This window comes from Gymnoscopelus braueri (assembly GCF_963280865.1).
Source record: "Gymnoscopelus braueri genome assembly, chromosome: 10".
Classification (NCBI taxonomy): Eukaryota; Metazoa; Chordata; class Actinopteri; order Myctophiformes; family Myctophidae; genus Gymnoscopelus; species Gymnoscopelus braueri.
This window is the reverse complement of record NC_137611.1, coordinates 23,123,922-23,146,356: the sequence shown is the minus strand read 5'-3', so window position 1 is coordinate 23,146,356 and position 22,435 is coordinate 23,123,922. Positions and strand designations below refer to the sequence as shown.

The 22,435-nt window shown below is 40.8% G+C and overlaps 1 protein-coding gene across 2 annotated transcripts in view; it reads right to left on the bottom strand.

Moving 5' to 3' along the window:
* The window catches only part of LOC308094156 (contactin-associated protein-like 4), a gene marked incomplete at its 5' end in the record, with an annotated part of 169,505 nt that overhangs the window by 12,497 nt on the left and 134,573 nt on the right, over window positions 1-22,435 (bottom strand). The window contains 5 exons of one of the 2 annotated variants that reach the window (XM_080440642.1): window positions 1,106-1,239; window positions 4,427-4,651; window positions 8,971-9,210; window positions 20,854-21,072; window positions 21,516-21,686. In XM_080440642.1, the coding sequence (XP_080296768.1) occupies window positions 1,106-1,239; window positions 4,427-4,651; window positions 8,971-9,210; window positions 20,854-21,072; window positions 21,516-21,686 (989 nt within the window). The remainder of the gene's footprint in view (window positions 1-1,105; window positions 1,240-4,426; window positions 4,652-8,970; window positions 9,211-20,853; window positions 21,073-21,515; window positions 21,687-22,435) is intronic. The other variant, XM_080440643.1, reaches the window with a different exon arrangement.

The following is a 22,435-nucleotide window of genomic DNA, read 5'->3' as shown; positions in this document are numbered from 1 at the left end:
ACTTGGAAAGGTCAAAGCTCTCAGATGGGTAAATTGTTCTACGAATAACGTTAATGAATGTACTTGGATTACACTGTGACGACATTCATCTCATGTATAAAGACACCCTGAATCCTGTAAAATCCTAGGCAGACCTGCAGCGGTCTGCTTCAGCTTGTGTTATTGGCTTATGTATGGCTGACTATTTAAATAAACTAATATGTGATTATAACTCGTCGTTGTCTGTCGTAACTTTGATTAATTAGTTAACACTTTAAGAGCTGGGTTATAGTTAGGAAGCTTCAACCCTGTTTGGGTAAGGGGTTGTAATCATAATACTGACACATGGGGGTGGAGAAAGACATAATGGGGTTTCATTTGGGAATGCTGCTAATTAAACAGTAGGCTACATCAAGTGACTAGAAACAAGCACGAAGAGGCAATATCTCACACGTTTCATTCCAGGCCGTTTGCTGGCCATTTTAGGCCATCAGGGAACAGGACCCAGGCGAGTATTTCATCTGAAGTTCGTTGAGAATTAAGAAGTCATGCAAGGTGCAGGAAATGAGCTAGATGAAGTTCACCACATATTTCATCTGTGGGTTAGTGTTCATAAAATGGAGATATGGCAGCATCCAGGTAGTATTAACGTGCCTCATATTTTATCTAACATATTATGATTTAGAAGGTCATATCCAGATAGCGTCAGGACACCTCATATTTCATCCTGGGTAATGTAACTCTGAGTGTCTCTACTGAGTCCAGCACAGAAACCGCAGTAGATTGCTAACATCTACATAGACAAAGACAGTCTGTAGAAAAGACAGAGCTGGCTCTGGCTTTGAAATTGCTGAGATATTGAACACACACACACACACACACACACACACACACACACACACACACACACACACACACACACACACACACACACACACACACACACACACACACACACACACACCCACACACACGTGTGTGCATGCGTACCAGTATTTCCGTCTTTGGTACCATGGTCCTGTTTTAGAGCAGTGGTCCCTCATAATTACGTGAGGTTGAAGTAACTACAGTGTACATTATTGTGTGTACATACAAGTGTATGTGTGTGTGTGTATCTGTGTGTTACCTGGATGGAGACAGTGTCTGCCAGCCTCCTGATGGTGAGTGTGTGCAGCTGTCCGTTGGCCAGGTTCCTAGCTCTGCTTCTCAGCACCTCAGCATCTCTACTGGAGTCCAGCTTGTATATCACCTCCAGCTTATCTTCACACACGTACGCACGCACGCACGCACGCACGCACGCACGCACGCACGCACGCACGCACGCACGCACGCACGCACGCACGCACGCACGCACGCACGCACGCACGCACGCACGCACGCACGCACACACACACACACACACACACACACACACACACACACACACACACACACACACACACACACACACACAGCACAACATGTCAAAAAGACAGTATAACTAAACTTACATTACATGGTATACAAATGAGGGCGAGTTACAAACAAAAAGTAATAATGTGTAATGTAGTTATTAATTTGGATCATTCATTCATTCACTCATTCATTCATTTAATGTAGCTTTAGTAATGCCTTTTTTGTCAGTCAGGTGTCACAAATAAGGATGATTCTAATCCCCCAGAAGGGGTTTATTTCTCAATAATGACCCGCCCTCCATTAATTATACCACTTATTACACGGCTACTTAATAAATAAATGAATAAATTGACCCAAAAGTAACAAAACGATACGGTAATGAAAGTAGTCCATTAATTTATGCCAGGTGCGTCCAGTGCAATGCGTCACCTCGAAAAAATAACGGGAAGTGTTATAAAATAGAAACAATAATCGGTTACTGCATTGTCTATTTCTCGCTTCAAATGTTTTAAAAAACATTCTTGTAAGCAATGTTTAGCTGACATTGTATAAATAACTGACATTGTGTGTTTGTTTACATGGCTGCCATGTTGGATACTTCACAAAATCAAGCAACGCAGGTTGATATGAGCAGGTGTCATTATTAAAAAATAACACACCGCTGAATTCAGAGACTGACCAATCAGATTCAAACATTCAACCAAGCCGTGTAATAAAAATAATTAATGTACCCTCCCACATGATACGTCTTAACCAATCAGAATTGGCCTTAGATGGCTTGTTATGTTTCAGTGCCATTGTATACAAATATTATCATATTTAATCACCATTAAGTAAAACATTTCAACTTAATCATTTTAAATTTTTTTGCGCCATTTGATCAGGGAAAATACACTGCAAACTTTGCAATACAAAGTTTAAATAATTTTACACAAAATACCTTTGTCCTCTACACAACAGTCACACAATCATTGCAATTTGAAATTGTATTCAAATACAATAACAAAATAATATTGTCTAACCCTTCAGCTAGTGTTTCACAAAGCATTTACCTTTAAATGGATAACATTGAATCCATAATCAATATCATAATCTAATACATTTTCTTCATTTTATAATAACGTGTCATTAAATGCAGGTTAATACATTCCTTGTGATTTTGACAGACATTGTGGAGGGTGGGAGTTTTTTCCTTCCAAAAACACCTACTGTAATTATTTTACACGGCATTACCACTTCAATCGCAAGTGTAATACTTAAGCCCACACATTAACATGTCATTATTATGACTTGCTGAACTTCTACCTTTCTGACAAAGCCACACACATACAAAATATATAGGGATCATCATTTTATCCAAGAGCATAATTATGCCTCGCACATAATGCATAAAATAGAGAAGCCATCTTGGGGCATTCAAGCTCTCTCTTTGACTACTTGATCACCATGGCAACTCTAATACCATGCTGTCCATCAAGGTTCTGTGAATCATTAAGGCCAGGTTATAAGCTTGGTCTCTTTACTGCTAATAGAAGTGGAATGCTCCCTCAATTTGGTTTATTGCCCTGCATTTGTCCTTTCAGAGTCAATTACCCTTCTTATTGCTCTTGAAGCTGAACTCAAAAGAAAGTTATTGGACACTGAGGAAGACAGGTTTATAAGCTACCCTTAGCCTAGCATGTACTCAGCAAAGCATTTACAAGTGCTGTCAGCACTTGGTGATACTACTGAGTTTAATGGCTGTAATTGCCATTTCAGAATCGAAATGACCCTTCTTCCTGCTCTTGAGTAAAGAGACAGAGTGTTTATAAAACACATACATTCTGTGTTTTCTTCATTATTATACTGACTTGTCGCCCACGGATTGCCAGCTAAAGTCTTCTCCTGTCAGCACTACTCTTGAGGTCTTTGCGACACTTCTGAGTTTAATGATTATAAGGTACGATTTAACCTTTGTCGTTTAAAAGTTGTGTTACTTTTCTTCTGTTTTCGTGGCTGAGAAGTTCATTATACATTTAAAAGTAGAGAGTTTCAGAAAACTCTCAGGATTTAGAACATTGGTTTAGAACAGTGGTTCTCAAAAATAGCAGACATACAAGCTCGTCAGCACTTCGTGCCACGCTGCGAGCTAGTACAGTACATCTGCTATTTAAAAAAAAATCTTCTCTTCTGGGGGTCCCTGGCACAAAACAGATTCAGATGGGGGTCCGCGGCCATTGGGGGTCCTTGACACAAAAAAGTTTGAGAACTACTGATTTAAAAGGCATTTGTCGAATCGGCCTCAGGTCTTAATGGGTTAAAGATAGAAAAACATAATTTTCTACTACTTAATGATCAGTTATTTAATTTCTGATCTTCAGGTGTGCAATTTTTATAATCTTCTTGTCCCCTTGGGTCATGTTCATTACCTGCTCTAGCTGAAACACACTGTGTAAAGGGAAAACCCAAATACAATCTTGGAGATACAAGGCCTTCACACAACAGAAGCAGTTTTCTTTCAGGAAATGACTTTATTCTCAGACAATAGATAATAAATAGGCTGCAGCTGCAGCAGAGGATGACGATAATAACCTGACATCCTAATCCTAATTAATCCTAAACGATCTGGTAGAACTGCACAACAGAAGAGAGTAGAGGAGAGGAGGGGAGAGGAGAGGAGAGGAGAGGAGAGGAGAGGAGAGGAGAGGAGAGGAGAGGAGAGGAGAGGGGAGGGGAGGGGAGTGGAGGGGAGGGGGAACTGATAAGATCTATCAAAGAGATAAAAAGTGGAGAAGAAGAGGATGGGAGAAGACAAGCAACAAACTGGGGAAGGTCATACGAGGAGGATGATAAGAGTATAAGAAGTTCTCTCAACAAGATACTTCCCCTCAACAACGAAAAACAACAAAATAAAAGAGAGGATTGGAGGAGAGGAGAGCAGAAGGAGGAGACAAGACAAGACAAGACAAGACAAACAAAGAACTGGGTGAGGTAAGAAGAGAAAAGAAGTTTCAAAGAGAATCTTGAACAAGCTTGAACACCACCAAACTAACATCTTCACTTGAGCCCTCACCATGTTTGTTGATGAGCAGGGCCAGATATTCTCTGTAGAATGAGCTGACATAGAGGAGCAGGACAGGAGCCTGGCTCGTCCTGAAGCTCAGGGAGATGTTTTCTCCTCTCAAGGTGGTGTCAGAGTAGATGGAGGAGGGCAGGGTGCTGCTGTTCCTGCTCAACACATAGGGCTCCCTGAAGGTGTAACTGACCGACGTCGTATCCTTGAAGCTGGCTGATTCCTCTAGAGAGAGGAGAACAAGAACAAAGGTGTTATCATGTTACCCATCATGTGCTTTTTTTTCAGCACAGAGGCACGCACCCTTGTCAGCATCCGGTCAGCTGTTTACACCAATAGAAGTAAATTAGAGAGAGAAAACATCAATAGATTGTCTGAGGAGTGCTACTACATAAGTATCAACCAGAGAAAGTTCTCCTCGGAGCACAGGTCTCCGCCAGGTCAGGTAGGTTATTGTGGCCTCCTGGTGGTGCTATAACAGGCCAATGTTAAAAGTGTGGCATTTGTTCCTCAACATAATGTGAATGTGCGTGCAAAGTTTGACCGCAATCGGACGCTGTGTTCATGATTTGCGGCATTTTGTTCAAAACAAGCCACTACTGCAAACTTTAGATGTAAATCTTAGCCAATCAGGATGGAATATGAAAAAGCAAACAGATCCGTCTTGATCACATGACTATAGAGATCATGTGTACCGATTTGTGTGAAATTTGGATAAAATCGGAAGGAGTAATATATATATATATATTTTTTTACATAAGTTTGACTCCTGGTGGCGCTATAAAAGGCAAATATGAAGAATGCAGGGCAAAGGTTTTTCATTTTTCCTTGACCTCTAGGGAGTGCGCATACAACGTTTTACACAGATCGTGAAGTTATAGGTAAAATCACGAATCGGCCTGTTATAGTGCTATAACCACCTTCCTCTTGCTTTTCAGAGTAATCCTTATCCTTTCTTCTATGCTAAACGAAAGAAGGAGTCCGTGCTGGAGAACTGGTGATTTAATAACAATATATAATATAAATCCACGTGAACAGCCAGGGTTCTAAATGGTATCATCCGTATTCAATACAAAATATCACTTCCTCGCATTTTAATGCGACCGCTTCCCTCTCCACTAGGACAGAAGTCCAAAACAATAGAACCATCCCATAATACCTTTCGTCGGTGCGCTCCGCCCGCTTAAAGGAACATACCCCTGTTTTCTATCATAGGGTTACAGTGCCACCATGAGGCTGATTTGAACATTTTCAAGTGGCATTTCTTCCTCTGTATAGTGGGAATATGCGTGCAAATTTTCACGGAAAGTGCATGCTGCGTTCATGATTTGAGGCATTTTGTTCAAAACAGAGCACTCCTGTAAACTTTGGAAGACATTTTCTAGCCAATCAGGATGGAATATGAAACATCTGAAAGACTTTTGGTTTAATGACTATAGAGATACTGTGTACCGATTTGCGTGATGTTTGGACAAAATCTGTAGGAGTACTGTAAAAAAAATCGTTTTGCAAAAAGCGGCCTCCTGGTGGCGCTATAACAGGCCCATGTGAAAGATTTGGGGCAGAGGTTCTGCTCTGGCATCCAGGGAGTGTGTGTGCACAGTTTCGCTGCGATCAAGCCAGCGGTGCCGGAGATTAGCTGTCCACAGACCGAGTAGGCGACGGATGGACGGACGGACGGACAGACAGGGTGCATAACATACTCTCGCCATGCCTTTCGGCCTGGCGGAGACAAAAATAGGTGGTCTTGGGATCCTTTCTTTTCTTTCTTTTTCCTTTATTTCCAAGGACATAAAGAATCAAATTGTAAGACCAAAAAAGAATTTGAGAGAAATTACACTTTGTGCTTTGCACTCAGCAAGTCAAAATAACAAGGTTGGTGTCAGACACCAACCGTGTCATTTCTTTGAGCTGTCACTTGTTATATGCCCTGAAGAAGACTCTGAGTTGAAGTGCGTATATAGGCACTAAGCCCCTTTATTAAAGTTTTTTTAATTCTAGCAAAGCAGAGTGCCTTGGTATTTGGGGGTTTTGATTTATTGATCACAAAGCAAAGCAAAGCACAAGTCTAACTTTGCTCTCTCTTTTTTTTGGTCTTAAAAGAAGCAAATTAGACTTTGTAAAATTGAATAGTTTTTCATTTGCAGTTGTTTGTGAGTATGAGGAATGGGTTATGTAAAATGTTGATGCGGCCAGACACCTCTGGAGAGAGGGAGGCAGCAGAGTAAATCCATTAAAAGTGGAGTTCATTATCTCATTCTGAGCCATTTAAATCAGCTGCGTCACAGATGCTTTTTATACAGTTTTGTTAATTGTATCACTTGAGTTGATGATTGAGTGTTTATCCTTTGTGAACACTACAATTTAACATACTTTTATTGAGGAAGTGTTTGCACTGCCTAATTACTATAATTGTCTATTTATTAAGTAATGTGTATATAAGTTCTCATCTCTGGCATCTGGAAACTAAGCAACCTTTTCATTACACAATTGATTTCTCATCAATCTCATTTACAGTTCCTCTATATCCTGCATTTAAAATTACATTTCCATCAAGTTTGAATGTCTCTTGCTGCTACATGGTGGCCGCTGAATTCTTATCCAGTAAAACATCTGTTTATATAACATAATTTATATTTGCAATTTACGTTGTAAAAATAAAACAGCTCTCCCAAAATGTCTATCTCTCTTGACATTTTGCACGTTCTTGAAATATGTAGCCTACTGGACAAAGACAAAGTAAGTAACTTAGGCCATAAAATGTATTTACCCTGCAAAGCACGGTAGCTGACTCAGTTAAGTGTGTGCAACCAATCCAAATTGAACTACACCTTTTGGACCAAGACAGCTGGCAGCGATCCATTCTACTATACACGTCTGTGACCAAGACGTAAGGTTGCTCCAAAGTCATTAACAGGTTGGCTCAATAAATTCAGCTCATGTCCAGATTACTTTATTGAGTAACTACTTTATCATTAGTCTAAATCAACTCTCCCTCTTTCACCTCCTTTCTATTCAGCCCTTTTCCCACCCGATACCTAGATTATCAGCCCATAGATTGGGCTCCAATCAGCACAAATCATTATACATTTGGGCCAATTGGGCTCGATAGACCCAACTAGTTCTATGTGGGTGTTATCCGTAATGTTAACGCATGTGCAGGCCGTTATCAGTCATTCCTTTGGGTGATTCATCACATTGAAATACATCACGAAATCCCATTCCAGCACCTGCCTCGGTGGCGTGCCAATCTATGGGCTGATAACGTGAAGATTGGCTGTTTTCCCCCTTAATACTTTACCTTCATAGCGGCCCATATTTTACATCATTTTCCCATCGATGTATTTTCTGAGAAAGCTCTCAACATGTCACATCACAGCTTGTAGATCTGCTGTTTTTTTCTATTTCTGAAAATGTTTAACTATAAATGCTCAACTCCTTTGGACATGCAGTATAGTGGGTTTATTAATGATCAATCTGGGAACCCATTCGGTAAAACAAAAGGAAAAAAGATCTCTTTGTTTTTACCAAATGGGGGCACCACCTCCTTTTTTGTGTAGAAACAGGAACCTGGTTTGGCTCCTCCCTTTCTTAGTCCACTTCCTCCCGGGTGCTTCTGTGTTTATTCCTACTAACAACAACATTACTGTACATGTTTAGGGCAGTGGTGCTGACAGGTCTTGAAAGATTCATTAATTATTAATAGCTTTTTAATAGTTGAATAGTTATGAACATAGCCATAACCCATTCATACCACACCTGTGAAAATGAATAAAATGTATTTACATAATCTTCACACTGCATCAGTTAGATAATCAACTTCCTTCCTGGAGCTGAAAGATATGTAGTCTCAATTAACTGTCCAATGCCTAATTAGCCAACCAGACAAGACAAAGCCATCACAACAGCAGCTTATGAGTAAAAGGGACTTCATTGAATCCGGCGTGTACAGTTATGAGATCGGCTCCAATACTTAAGAGTGTCATTAATACAAGAACCAAGGCTTGATGTTAAGGAAATCGCAAATCAGCCAGAGCCATGTGATGACTTATTTGAACACATTTTCTTCACAAAGTATACACTGACGTATACCGTCTATTGATTGATAGAAGATCATCCAAGTCTCTGTGTGTGTGTGTGTGTGTGTGTGTGTGTGTGTGTGTGTGTGTGTGTGTGTGTGTGTGTGTGTGTGTGTGTGTGTGTGTGTGTGTGTGTGTGTGTGTGTGTGTGTGTGTGTGTGCGTGTGTGTGCGTGCGTGTGTGTGTGTGTGTGTGTGTGTGTGTGCAGGGCCGGCCCTAGGATTTTCGTGGCCCTAAGCAAGATTTTTTGGGGTGCCCCCCCCCCAACACCCCCATTATAAAATCATTATGTAATTTTTTATTGCATACTAAAATAATAACGCTAGTTGTTGGATAGGAGATACATGACATAATTACAATATGAAAGTAGTGGTTGTGGCCCTAAGCGACCGCTTATGTTGCTTATGGCAGCGGCCGGCCCTGTGTGTGTGTGTGTGTGTGTGTACGCGCGCACGCATGTAGTACCCGTGTGGCAGAAGGCTCCAGTGTAGGCTGACAGGCTGCAGTCACAGGAGAAACCACTGGACTTCTCCACACAGCGGCCCTGGTTCAGACAGAGTGACCCGTAGGTGCTACAGTGTCCCGGGCAGCCAAGCCGAACCCCAGGGGTGATCCTGGCTCTCTCCTCCAGATCCAGGGTCACGCCGTTCAGCTGCAGCGAGCGGATACAGCCCCGAAAACCCTTTTGCCTGGATGCTGTGCCTCCTGAAAACAAATGCGCGCGCACACACACACACACACACACACACACACACACACACACACACACACACACACACACACACACACACACACACACACACACACACACACACACACACACACACACACACACACACACACACACACACACAGGCCTCAGTACAACATAGAAGACTAGGAGAGCATAGGAGAGCATAGGGGACTCGGGGAGCATAGGGGAGCATAGGGGAGCATAGAGGAGCATAGAGGAGCATAAAGAACATTTGTTATTGGAAGCTAGTGTCTGGTCATTGCTTTTGGGGATTGTGAATAGGATTCTTTTTTACATTTTCCACATTTTTATATTTCCTATTTATTGTCAAATAAACCATGGGAGTGGCAGACGATGTGACAAAAACTTCAACACAGCACATGAGCAGCACTAAAACACTAGATGCAAGGAGCTCTGCAACACACGCATGCATGTGCACACATGCACAGATGTATCGTTTCACACTATTTTACGTATTCACAAATCCCTCTCTCTGTTTCAGTAATTGTGTACACTGTTGTTTTTACTCGTCTTGTCTCTGTTGGACGCAGCATGGTTAACACATGCATCACACATCACACACCAACACACTCTTTTCACTCCCTCAACATTTCACTGGGTGCTTTGTCTGTGCCCTTTTCTTCTCCCTCATCTGCCTGTCATCTATAGAGGAGCCATGCGTCACCCCTGTATCCCCTAGCACGTCTTTGTCAACAGTATGGTTTTTCTTTTCTTCTAAGAACATGACAGGGTGATGAAACACAGATGAAACACAAAGTTGTAGTTACTTCCAGGGAGACTTTTATTAGCTATCTCGCTGTCTGCACACATCCTGAGTGTTAATTTAACCATGATAGTTTGTACAATCTAAGAGGTAAATTAACACTAAGGATTCAACTGTGTGGCTCAGCACCATGTGCAGTAGTCTGTCTGTCTGTCTGTCTGTCTGTCTGTCTGTCTGTCTGTCTGTCTGTCTGTCTGTCTGTCTGTCTGTCTGTCTGTCTGTCTGTCTGCAACTCTACTGTATGTTGGCTGTCTTCCCGTCTCTCTGCATATAATCAAAACAACCCCTGATATTAATGGAAAGCAATATTATATATTATAATAAAGCTATCAAAGGAATATTTAATATGCGATATAATGCATTTGACATCAAGTTTTACATAATTGATAATTGAATAATGAAATTGATAATAAGGATATGTGACATTGAGATCCAAGCGAGCATCAAAGCAAACATGTATGTATACATGGTGTGATGACAGTACTGCATGGCTGTGCATTTTCTGATGCTGAACACAGAACCAGTGGATAAGTCATATCTTCACTGTACACAAAAGTGAAAGCACACAATAGCAAAACAACCATAGTAAACTAAGGCTTAATGCAAGGCAATGCAACAGCTTGTGAAACCATGCGATGCAATTTGTTTTTGTATTTATTGCATGCACTCTCAATTGCTTGGGTATGGACATTCAACAACCATAAATGGCAATAAAATAAATTGAACTTGGGTAACGCTATGGTTTATAAATCCATGCAAGGCGGTAATATGGGTTATTAATCCAAACAATGGAAAACAACACCTTATGAATCTGTACAAAGCTCATAAACATAGTGTACATACTGTAGTAATATGGTTTATGAATTCATACAAGCCATTACTAAGGCTCACCAATCCAAACAATCGAGTACAATGCCCGAATTTTTAAAAGGTTCATAAATACAGTGTACACTGTATGGTTTATAAATTAATACAAGCCAATATTATGGCTACATAATCAAACTGATGGAATACTTTGCCTTTTGAATATGTACAAAGCAAGACAAAGGCTTGTAAATACAACATTCGCACACAGGAATATTCTGTTGCTTGTTTACACTTTGTATAACAATATTGTGGCTTATATTAATGCAGAAAAGCATGCATAATCCTCTTCATTCCTCGTGGAACATAAGGCTGAATTTCCCCCAAGTTAGGTTTGCTGTTTTCAGCTCACAATTCTTCAACAGGTAAATTTTGGCCTCTTTTGTTTCCTCTTTCCAGGTAGAGTTAGGAAGGGTGCACTTTTACAATTCTGTTCGGTCCATTCTGAGGACACGTCCAAGCCATTGGAAACCTGGCTCAACAACATCATAGAGAACACCCTGAAGGCAGAGGCAAGTGCTAAAACAATCGAGGTGAGTATGCTACAAGGTTTAAGGAAATCAGTTCATGGAAGAATAGCTTAGTAAAACAAAACAGAGTGAGACAGAAGAGAGTCAGGCTGTGTGCGCTGTGTATTCACTTCAACTAGATTGAATGTATGGCTGGCTGGTGCACCGTGCACAGGACCAGGTTTAATTCTCTTAAGCGCGAAGCACTCCTTTATACATGCGCGTCATGTTATTAGTGATGTTGTAGCATTGTCCTCTACCATTTTCAATATACACATCCTTTCCAATACTGCTGTAAGTGAGTGAAACAAGAATCCACCCGTGTGACTAGTAATTGGAAGCAATTCCAAGAAACGCTCCTCAGTCTCATAATCACAGTAAGCTGGTGTGATTGATGCCGTCCGAATCCACTATTTCAAGGATTATGCTGATTTGAAATATTATTACACCAAATCTATTAGAGTTATTACGGTAACCACCTCGCTGCACAACATATCCGATCTGAAGTCAGCGACCAATCCATAACACATTCATCAAATAGGCTGTGCTCAACAATTTGTCTGTGAATTTATGTCTGAGTCATTTTTGTTCTATCCTATAGTTAGTATCCTAAATGAAGCATTGATCTTTCTGACACACATTGCTTTGAGTAGCCATAACAAACTGTATATGTCAGATTTTAAAGAAGAATAAATACCTGAAGACAAGGAATGACAAGGCAAGTCCAAATGAAGCAGCATGCATGGTTAGCAGAGAGAGAGAGAGAGAGAGAGAGAGAGAGAGAGAGAGAGAGAGAGAGAGAGAGAGAGAGAGAGAGAGAGAGAGAGAGAGAGAGAGAGAGAGAGAGAGAGAGAGAGAGAGAGACCTCAGCTGTGACTTATTTGCAATTTAATAACTCCATAACAACGATAACAGTAAACTTTGTGGACACTACTCAGCTGGTTCATTGATATCTGCACGGGACCTTGTCTAGATGTAATTTATTCCAGTGGGTTGGCTCGAGTCTACTCTAGGGGCTGTGGTTTAGAATTTGTAGCATTTGTTGTTTCATTTAATGGAAATGTAGATGTAACCACCTGGATTCAAACTTGGGGCTTCCATGTGTGAAACCAAACATCCAAAGAGGAGTCCCCCCATTGGCCAAGGGAGATATTAGGCTTAGCTGGTTTTCAGGCAGGACTGCTCTGCTACACAGACTATTATTCTATTGTCCTGATAAGCCTGAGGTAAATACAAAACAGGCCAATCCTGCTCACATATGGAAAAAGTCTGACAGTCATTTCCTGCTGGCGATTGAGAAAGGATTATTGGCTGAACATGTGCAGCCAATCAATATTCACCTCAATCTCCCCCTGCCGCTGCAACTGTCCAATGTCATTGTTGTCTGCTGGGTAATTTTCCCTCCAAAATGTGTGTTTACTGATATGACATGACACCCATAATATTTGCAGGGGGAAAAAAGCCTGGTAATACCAAATGGATTTTCACCCAGCAGCTTTACAGACCGAGCAATGGGTTAAATACACTATTATAGGCTGTAGAACTGATATAACTAGACGCGTCGCAATTCTGGGAAATTGCAAAGTGTGGTTGCGCCGACGCGGGTCGCGGCCGCCGGGACTCGAGGAATACGCCTGGAGGAATACCGTTGGAGGCCACGCGACATGCGATTCCAATTCGGTGCCGATCGGATCCCGCATTCGTGACACGTGCCGTTTTGATTTGAGGAAATAGGCCCCTCCCACAAATGTAGCGGGCCAATGACATCGTCATGTCACTCCTGAGATCACTTGCTTTTCCTTTTGAGAAAACTGATCCCCCCAAAAATCATGTTTTTGCATCAAATGGTTACGTTTTGCGCATTTGTGGCGCCTCCTATGGATCAAAGTGGAAACGCTTTTGGGGATTCGTTGAGTAAACCCCCTCGCATGTGATTGGACGTTTCGTTCGTGATATTTGGCATTCTTAGTAAAACGGGCCCCTCCCACTAACTTTGGAAGCCAATTACGGACCAACGGTAAGGACTATCAAAATGCCGTTTGGATATGTTTATCGCTATGGTCCAGAGATCACGTGTACCATTTTTTAATAAAATACGTGGGAGGAGGAGCTAAAAGTGTGTTTTGAAGAAAATTCAAAATGGCGGAAAATCTATCCAGACACAAATGGGCGTGGCCTATATGGGGAGTTGCGTCATGACTCAAGGAATCCAGGGGAAAAAAATGTTTTTATTCTAAAACCTACGGTTCAAAAGTCATAGGCCAAAAGGTAAAGTTGGCTGTTATAGCGCCACCATGTGGCCGACTGGTGTAATTATTTTTTTAATAATTTGGCATTAAACTATGAACCTCCCCTCAAAGTCTTAACTCTAGCCCTTACGGTTTCAGAGAAAAAAATACTTGAATTGGATTTTTTTCATTTTCCCATTAAAGTCTATGGGGACATTTAATGCACTAATAAATCAATATCAATTAAACTATGTAACCAATCTCTTAGCAAAGTACAAGCAGTCTATTCCCGGTGAAGCCGGTCAATTTGACATATGGCACAAGTGTGGGAAAAATAAACTGTGGGAGAAATTGCGCGTCAGAATAAAGTTTATCTAGTGAAATAATAAAGTCGGAAGAATACTATAGTCTGGTTGCCCTATTCGGGCAACCACACTAATTAATATGAGGTGGTTCATGTTGGTTGACTGTCTAACTGTGACTGCTGACTAGTTGACTGTCCATCTTTCTACCTGTCTAACCGCCTGAATTCAAACCCGAGTCAAACACACTTTGGCCAAGGGAGAAATGAGGCTTCTAGTGAAACTACTCTGCTGCACCTGGCTAAGTGGCTATCACCATGACTAACTAACAGTTCCCCATCCCATTATCCACACTTGATTTGCACTTGTATGCTTAAATTTAGGCACTTACAGTAACGTGTGCATTAATGTGCTTAGGGTAAGTGGGCAAGCAGGCGTGTAGCATTTCTCAATGAAAACTTATCAGTGTGGTTGATGTGCACTAAGCTAAGACCACACATGGGGATCTGTATTTAGTTAAATATCTGAGCCAATACACAATGTGACCTTGTTGAAGACAAGGTATAGTTCATATATATTATTATAAATATGGCAAGCATAGATTTTTCATAGCATGTCCATTCCTTTAGCAGGGTAACCAGCTATGGATCCATACTAGATGATGATACAGTGACCTTGAGAATAGTACATTTTCAGTGCTTGCTACTTAGGCTAGCACACCTATATCAAACTAACACATGATTAGTTTAATCTGCAGCTAAATAGGTTTGATGACTATTATTATTATAGATTTTTTGTTCCAATTTGTTCAATTTATTGTCACTATTGAACAAAATAATCATCTCTAAATAACGATAAATCATACAAACTGAAATCAGGACATTACTATTCTAAATGTAGTTTAAAAAGAAATGATCATTGTCTCATGTTTATAATGATAAACAACACCAGTTACCACTCAAACACAACTGTATTATAACCATTATAACACTATCAATTTAGCAATTAATTAAAATACTAAATTCAATATATTTTAAGCGACAATAAATAATAAATTAAGAAAGAAAGAAAGAAAGAAGCCTTCCATGTCCTTGTCAAATTATCAATAGCTGTGTGCATCTGCTATGCTAGGTCTATTATAAAGTGTGAGTGTGCCAATACTGATCAGAAATGACAACATATTGTTCTCTGAGTCCAACCCGCCATTGTTCACAGAATTACAACCTGACAGTGGCATTTTCCTCCATTTTGGAACACAGTTCTGCACGTGGCAGCTCTTATTGTCCTCACACTACAGATGCAATCTTTTAGTCTCAAGAGTTTGTATGAGTCAACCTCCCATTCTTCAGAGATGACAGCATTTGAAATCCCAGCGAAGTCAAAAGAAATCCATTCCAACCTTCTCTCTCTGACACACATTTACACATTTAGCTTAAAGCCTGTAAAGGAAAACAAATCTGGGAAATATGTTTAACTGAATCGTGGAGTTAGATGACGTGAAAAGTTTTTTCACCATATCTGAGTTATTTTTTTGGGTGTGGCTGAAATCAGACACACTGCGGTCTTAATGTAACCTACTCCAATTATAATTTCAGTGCTGTCATCAAAACATGATTTCAGTTTCTAATAATACCTCTGTATGCCGTTTACACAAGACGCAGAAGTGGTAACTTGCTGCACTGCTTGCTATCGCGAGCAGAGAGCCAACAGCATCAAAAATAATAAATACTGGCATCTGCTTTGAGATGGTTAAGTAAACTCTTGTTCTCCCGTGCCAACTTCATCCAAATGGCGAGGAAGACGGAAGGGGAACACTACACTACCTCCTTGAAAATTATATTACACAGAATTTCTGTGTTGAGAAATATTAAATATATAATTAAACTTATATATAATTAAACTTATAAATTAAGAAATGCTCTCAATGCAGACTCAATAATAACAAGGATGTGAAAAAGAAAAAAATATTGTGGTTAAATGTTGAGTAATGAGAAAATAAATGTTATATTGTATATTCATATGCAATTGTTGGGGGTACAAAAACAAAGTTATTCAACAAATCTGTGTTTTGTAGTACAATGCCAACGTTTTACTTTGGCGACCAGGTTGATGATGGATAGAGGGAGGGATTCCCCTTTGTTTCCCATGTGGGAGACAGAGGTTTGAATCCTGGGTGAATCCCCCTATTGTCTAAGGGAGCTATTAGTCTTGTGGTCGATAGGCAGGACTGCTCTGCTACAAAGTCAAGTCATACCTATTTTTACAAACCAGCCATTCCCACATGCCAGCGCATGTCCATTCAAACATTTGAATTCTCCATTGTCCCGATAAACCTGAGTTAAATACTAAACAGGCCTATCCCGCTCTCATGGAAAAAAGGCTGACAGTCATTTCCTGGTGACTATTGTAAAAGGATTATTGGCTAAAAATATTCAGCCAATAATTCACCTCAATCACACCCTGCCGCTGCCACTGTCCAATCTCATTGTTGTCTGCTGGGTGATTTTCCCTTCAAAATGTGTGTTTACTGATATGAAATGACACCCATAATTTGCTGAATGAAGAAAGCCTGGTGATACAGAATGGATTCTTAGTTATAGTTTTCCAACAGGTTCACAGACAGAGAAAGTTAAATATGCAGTTGTGCAAGGCTGCAGCGTTGATTAGATTAATATAGGAGGAGTGTATTCATGAAATGCATGCACGCACACATGAACGCACACACACCAATACACGTAGGTTCCTTACTATCAGTATGATCTGATGTGTGGTGATTTATTGAGTCTGAATATTCTTCTGTGTCCAGAAAACTATCAACTCATACAGTCGCATTGAAGTTAAAATGAGCAGAGAATTAAGCAGGACTGCAGTAGCGGTGAAGTTTATGTGAAGGGCACAGATTTTCATCAGCAGCTGTCAGGAGTAGACTTGTAGCTGAAATAATGAACAACTGATGGCATGGCGACTTTGTGATTTTACCTAAAGATAATTTCAAGAGAGTTCCAAGAAGAACACATCAGCGTACCTCAGTGTGATTCAGCTTACTGAGTTACATGGTATGCAAAGGATGTACATGTATTATACATGGACACGCGGATGCACACATTTTGACATTTATACTGTATGCATGCACATACAGTACAGTATCACCACACATCTACACACACGCGTGCGTGCGTGCGTGCGTGCGCGCACACACACACACGCACGCACGCACACACACACACACACAGATACCCCTACACACACACACACACAGATACCCCTACACTCACGCATGCACGCACATATATGCATATATATATATATATGAATTTAATTATGCATACAAACACACACAAACATGAACACACTGTAAGTCACAAATGCATGAATTTACACGGCCACCCAGACAAAGACCTGCATGCTCCATTCCATCGGTGTGGCCTGATGCACAGTTGGTTATCGAGTGTGATTATTGTACAACGTCCACGAAGCGTCGACTCAGCTATACTCCACACATCCAATACCGCTGAGCAGCTGATGGCATCCAGCCAGAGAGGCGGCTCCGCGCATGCACGTGAAATAGCCAGCATATTCTCATCCTTTCTCTCTGGATTCAATCCCGGTCTAGCAGGTGGGTTCACAACACTGCAGAGGAAGATGTATTAGACCCTCCGGTGAATAGAACTGTCAACACAGCTGCTACGTATCCAGTTCAGCTCCGTGACAAGTGGCAGCTAGTCAATAGCAGAATAACACAGGTGAGAGAGACATCATCTATCTTTCCTTTTTCCATGGGTTCAGGCCCAGGCCAGCAGGTCCCCCTGTATTTGTCAAAATACTTCAAAAATGTTAATGAAGTCCATGATCATAACACCAGAGGCAGCTCCACTGATCATGTTCAACCCAGATTTGGCTCAACTAAGGGTATGAACTCATTCTCATGCTATTCATCAAAAATGTGGAATGCCCTACCAAAAGGAGTAAAGGAGTGTAAAACCCTACTCACTTTCAAAACTGCCCTAAAGATACACCTTCAGGAGGCTGCAATTCGAAAATGGCCCCTGTCTAAGTCTTAACCTACCCCTCCCTACCCCCCCCCCCCCCTCTTTCATTTTCCTCTTTTGTATATATATATATATTTTTTTTTTCTCTCGTCATACCAGTAACCTGAAAGCTGATTGTATGACATTCTGTATAGTAGTGTGTATATCTGCCTGCCTCTTATATTTCATCATGATTTGTGTGCATGGGGTCCTCATCTTAAACAAGCGTAATGCTTAATGAGGGTTTCCAGTTTAGTAGACCTTGTATTGTGAATTTGTACTTCCATGTACTGTTATGTACTGTCATGTACTATTCTCATGTCTTTCTAAATAAACTACATCAATCAGTCACGCAGGGTTCTGGAGGAGGCAGTATTACTTGTGTATGGGTTCTTGGCAGTGGTGGACAGTAACTAAGAACATTTACTTCAGTACTGTACTATTTTTTTAGTATAATGTACTTTACTTGAGTGTTTGTATTTTTGGATACTTGTGTGACTTCCACTACACTACTGTACATTTCAAACACAATTTGTACTTTTGACACAATCTTTTTTTTTTGAAAATTTGTTAAACATATTTGCAAATGAGTTAACAGAGTTACAGAGATACAGAAATGCATTGATATAAAAGCAAAATATACTTTGTATTTTGTACTTTTGAATACTTACACTTTAAAAACATGCACTTTTCAATACTTAAAGTAATACAATGCAGGTCCACAAATAAGGATTTTTAGCAGCCTCTGCTGGTCATTACCGTCACTGCAGGCCGTTCGTTTATTCCTGCGTTACCCAGAATTCCATTTGTTTTCACCGGAAGACGGAAGCGTTTCAAAAAGCGTTCTTTTAATTGTTTTATACTATCTGTGGATCGTTTCTCTTAGCCAGTGGAGCTTTAGTTACCGTGCGCTGTGTTTTCTTTTTCTGTTGTTTTTCGATCTTCAAATCCTACAATCTCTTAAAAACAGCGTGAGATTCCTTTTTGTTATTAGCGCGGTAGTTCCTGGCCAAACAGGAAACTGGTGCGGTAGTTCCTGACCAAACAGGAAAACCGGTGCATTTCCGTTTCCGTTTTCCGGCCGGATGACGTCATTTTCATGGGAATGGCTAACCTAACCAACGTTTCAATAGAAAATATAATAGAAAAGGCTTTCGGGGGCGAAATTCATGGAGTGGGTGTTGTGAAACATTTGCCACTCACAAAAGATATACAATTTAACTTTAGTTTTGTTGAAAAAGTTACCTAGTATTACTTTAAGTATTTTTAAAAGCAAGTACTCCAGTACTTTAACTCGAGCACATATTTGACAGAGAAACTTTCACTTGTAGTTGAATAATATTTGACGTAGTGATGAATTATCTTTACTTTGACCCAAGTACTGGGGTTGAGGACTTTGTCCACCACTGGTTCTAGGTGCATTGGCTTTTGATTGCAGACTAACAGGGAGTTATAGGGTATATAGATGTATAGCATCTACTGAAGAAACTTAACTTCATCCACCTCTGTGAACAGGACAGTATGTGAATGAGCCACAGCGTGGAACAATGAACGACAGCACTACACCATATTTTATACAATATACGTGCTATAACCATATTTCCCTGTCCTATTTTGGAATTTGTTCCTAATGCACGCACGCACACGCGCACGCACGCACACGCAAACGCACACACACACGCACACGCACACGCACACGCACACGCACACGCACACACACACACAAGCTGAACTCCCTTCCTACTGAGGTTTGGCTCCCAGCCCAACAAGGGTAGATAGGACTATGGAGGAAGATGCATTGTATTGTACATAAAGAACTGAGTCAACTGAAGTATATGACAGCCCTGAACAAACACGGAACAGTTTGTAAAGAGTCACATGAAAGAGCAAGAAGTATTCAGTCCAACAGGCCAGTAGAGATGCACAGAGCTCCAGGAACAGAGCTAATAGATAACAGCAAAATGTTTCCCATAATACATAAAAGTGAAGCTAAGATTATAATAAGATAAGATAGGCCATTGCAATGCAACCCAACACAATGTAACGTAAGACAGAATCATCCAATTTCAGTAGCCGAAAATAACACACATCAGAGAATAATCGACGAATAACAGCCAAAAGCAGAGTCTGATTATTATTCAAAACAAGTCTGTCGGCTCACCTCCCTTATAGGCTTAATATCTATTATGTTTCCAACATACTGTCTATACAACTCATACTGACTGAACCAGTATGTTAGGAAGTCAGATTTGTCCATGTATGTGTGTTTGCATTTGTTTATGTCTGCTTGCGTGCGTGCGTGCGTGCGTGCGTGCGTGCGTGCGTGCGTGCGTGCGTGCGTGCGTGCGTGCGTGCGTGCGTGCGTGCGTGCGTGCGTGCGTGCGTGCGTGTGTGTGAGAGAGAGAGGAGACAGATGTTCAGTTCAAGAGGACTAAGAGGTAATGGCCAAGCAGTCATTAGCACCAGCACTCTGTGACTAATGAAAGAAACAACACACACGTACTAAACTACTCCAATACAAGCACAAACACACACACACACACATGGCAAAATAACAAAAAATAATAACTAAAACTAGAAAAAAAAAAAAAAAAAGGCTTTACAAAAAAAGAAAAAGAAACTAAACTAGCAAACAGGCTTTAAAAACGAATTAAAACGAACTGAAATTGAAAACATGAAGTCAAAATAAAACATAAACAAATGAAAAAATAAAAACTATAATAACCTTGCCCCTGACATGAAAATGCAAACACACACACACACACACACACACACACACACACACACACACACACACACACACACACACACACACACACACACACACACACACACACACGCACACGCACACACACACAATCCACCCATCCATCCACAAACGCATGCTAGCACCCACCCACCTATGAAGAGCTGGCTGTTGAGCTGCATGTGGATGTGTCCATCGGCGGGGGCCTCTTGCACGGCGACAGGGAGCACGTCAACCAGGAGCCACGCCTCCTTCACGTTGCGCTCGGCTCGCACGCGGTGCCACCGGCCGTCGTTTAACGGAGCGCCCGCCTCCACGCGCACCTCCAACGGGCCGTTCCCCACGTCGAAGGAGAACACGACCTCTGTAGGGGCTGAGACAGATGAGGAGAGGAGAGGAGAGGAGACACGTAAGAAAACGAAAAAATGAAAGAGAACGAAAAAATGAAAGAAAACAAAAGGAAAGAAAGGAAAGAAGGGATGAGGTGAAATGGATCAAGAATGGGAGCAAGGAAGAGAGAGACATGGTTTAATATTACAGTTGCATTTGTACTGGACTGGATCATGCCGTAGCATGAAGATAACTTGACAGTGTTGTTGTTGAATAGGAAAAACATAAGACAGACATAGCGAAAGTGTACCACCATTAGTCCAGTAGCACACTGATGACTTGAAGTATAGATTTATATTACTGTTATTATTCTTGTAGTATCCCAAAAAATGAGCATATGATGATACTAACCATAACAATTAATAATAATAACTAAACAACACATTTAAATATTAAAGCAACAATTGAATTCCATGTTTTACTTACAGCTGAGTTCGATGCGGATGAAGTCTCTGATCCCCAGGTTTTCCAGGAACACCCCAGACGAGGCTGAGGTCTTAAACAGGAAGGAGATGTCGGCACTCAGCTCCCCGTGAAATGTGGGGAAGTGGAGGTACGATGTCTCCTTGTCAAAAAACACCACGTTCCAGTAGTTCCCTGGTGAGAAGACACGTTTAAGTCGTCCTTTAAATGGAAATCACACTGCAAAGAAATAATTAGCTAACAACAAAGCAGCAACCCTCATGTTTAAGCTGATGTATGGTGCCAAGTATAAAAAAATATTTCTCCGTTCCTGTCATTCAGGGCAGCAATTATGAATAATTTAAATAAGGAAGAAAAACATTCATACTTGTTTTAATACAGAGGATTAAAAACCAGTATTAATAGCCAAAACAAAATAAAATCATGAAAGGAAACACGTTTTTGCAGTAGTTGTTGATCTTAATTAGCTGCTGGATGTGACAGTGGGACTTAATTAAACCGTTGATTGGCAGGTGTGATGAGACCCTTGATGACTCAAAACCTGTTTTCAGCTCTATTTCTGCTTCAAAGAATTTCTCACTCACACTGGTACTTTAATTATGAGGTGCTCGCTTTACTAAACCTAAAGACAGAATGACGTGTTGTCATTACCACCTACTCTGTTCAAGCAATGTTCAACAGCGTACTTGATAGAGGCCCACGGAGAGGTGACATTACCAATGTTTCAAAGAACCACTTTACTGAGAAACACCTACTTAAGAGCGTGAAGGATTTAATTGACTAAATCTGAAGAATGTTTACGGTTACAACCCACTCAATTTAAACAATGCCAGCTCAGTCTAATACCATTTGATAATGGATGAACTTTGACAGTGCAAACACTATTTACACTGGCAGGAAAAATACATCTGAAATATCTGAGT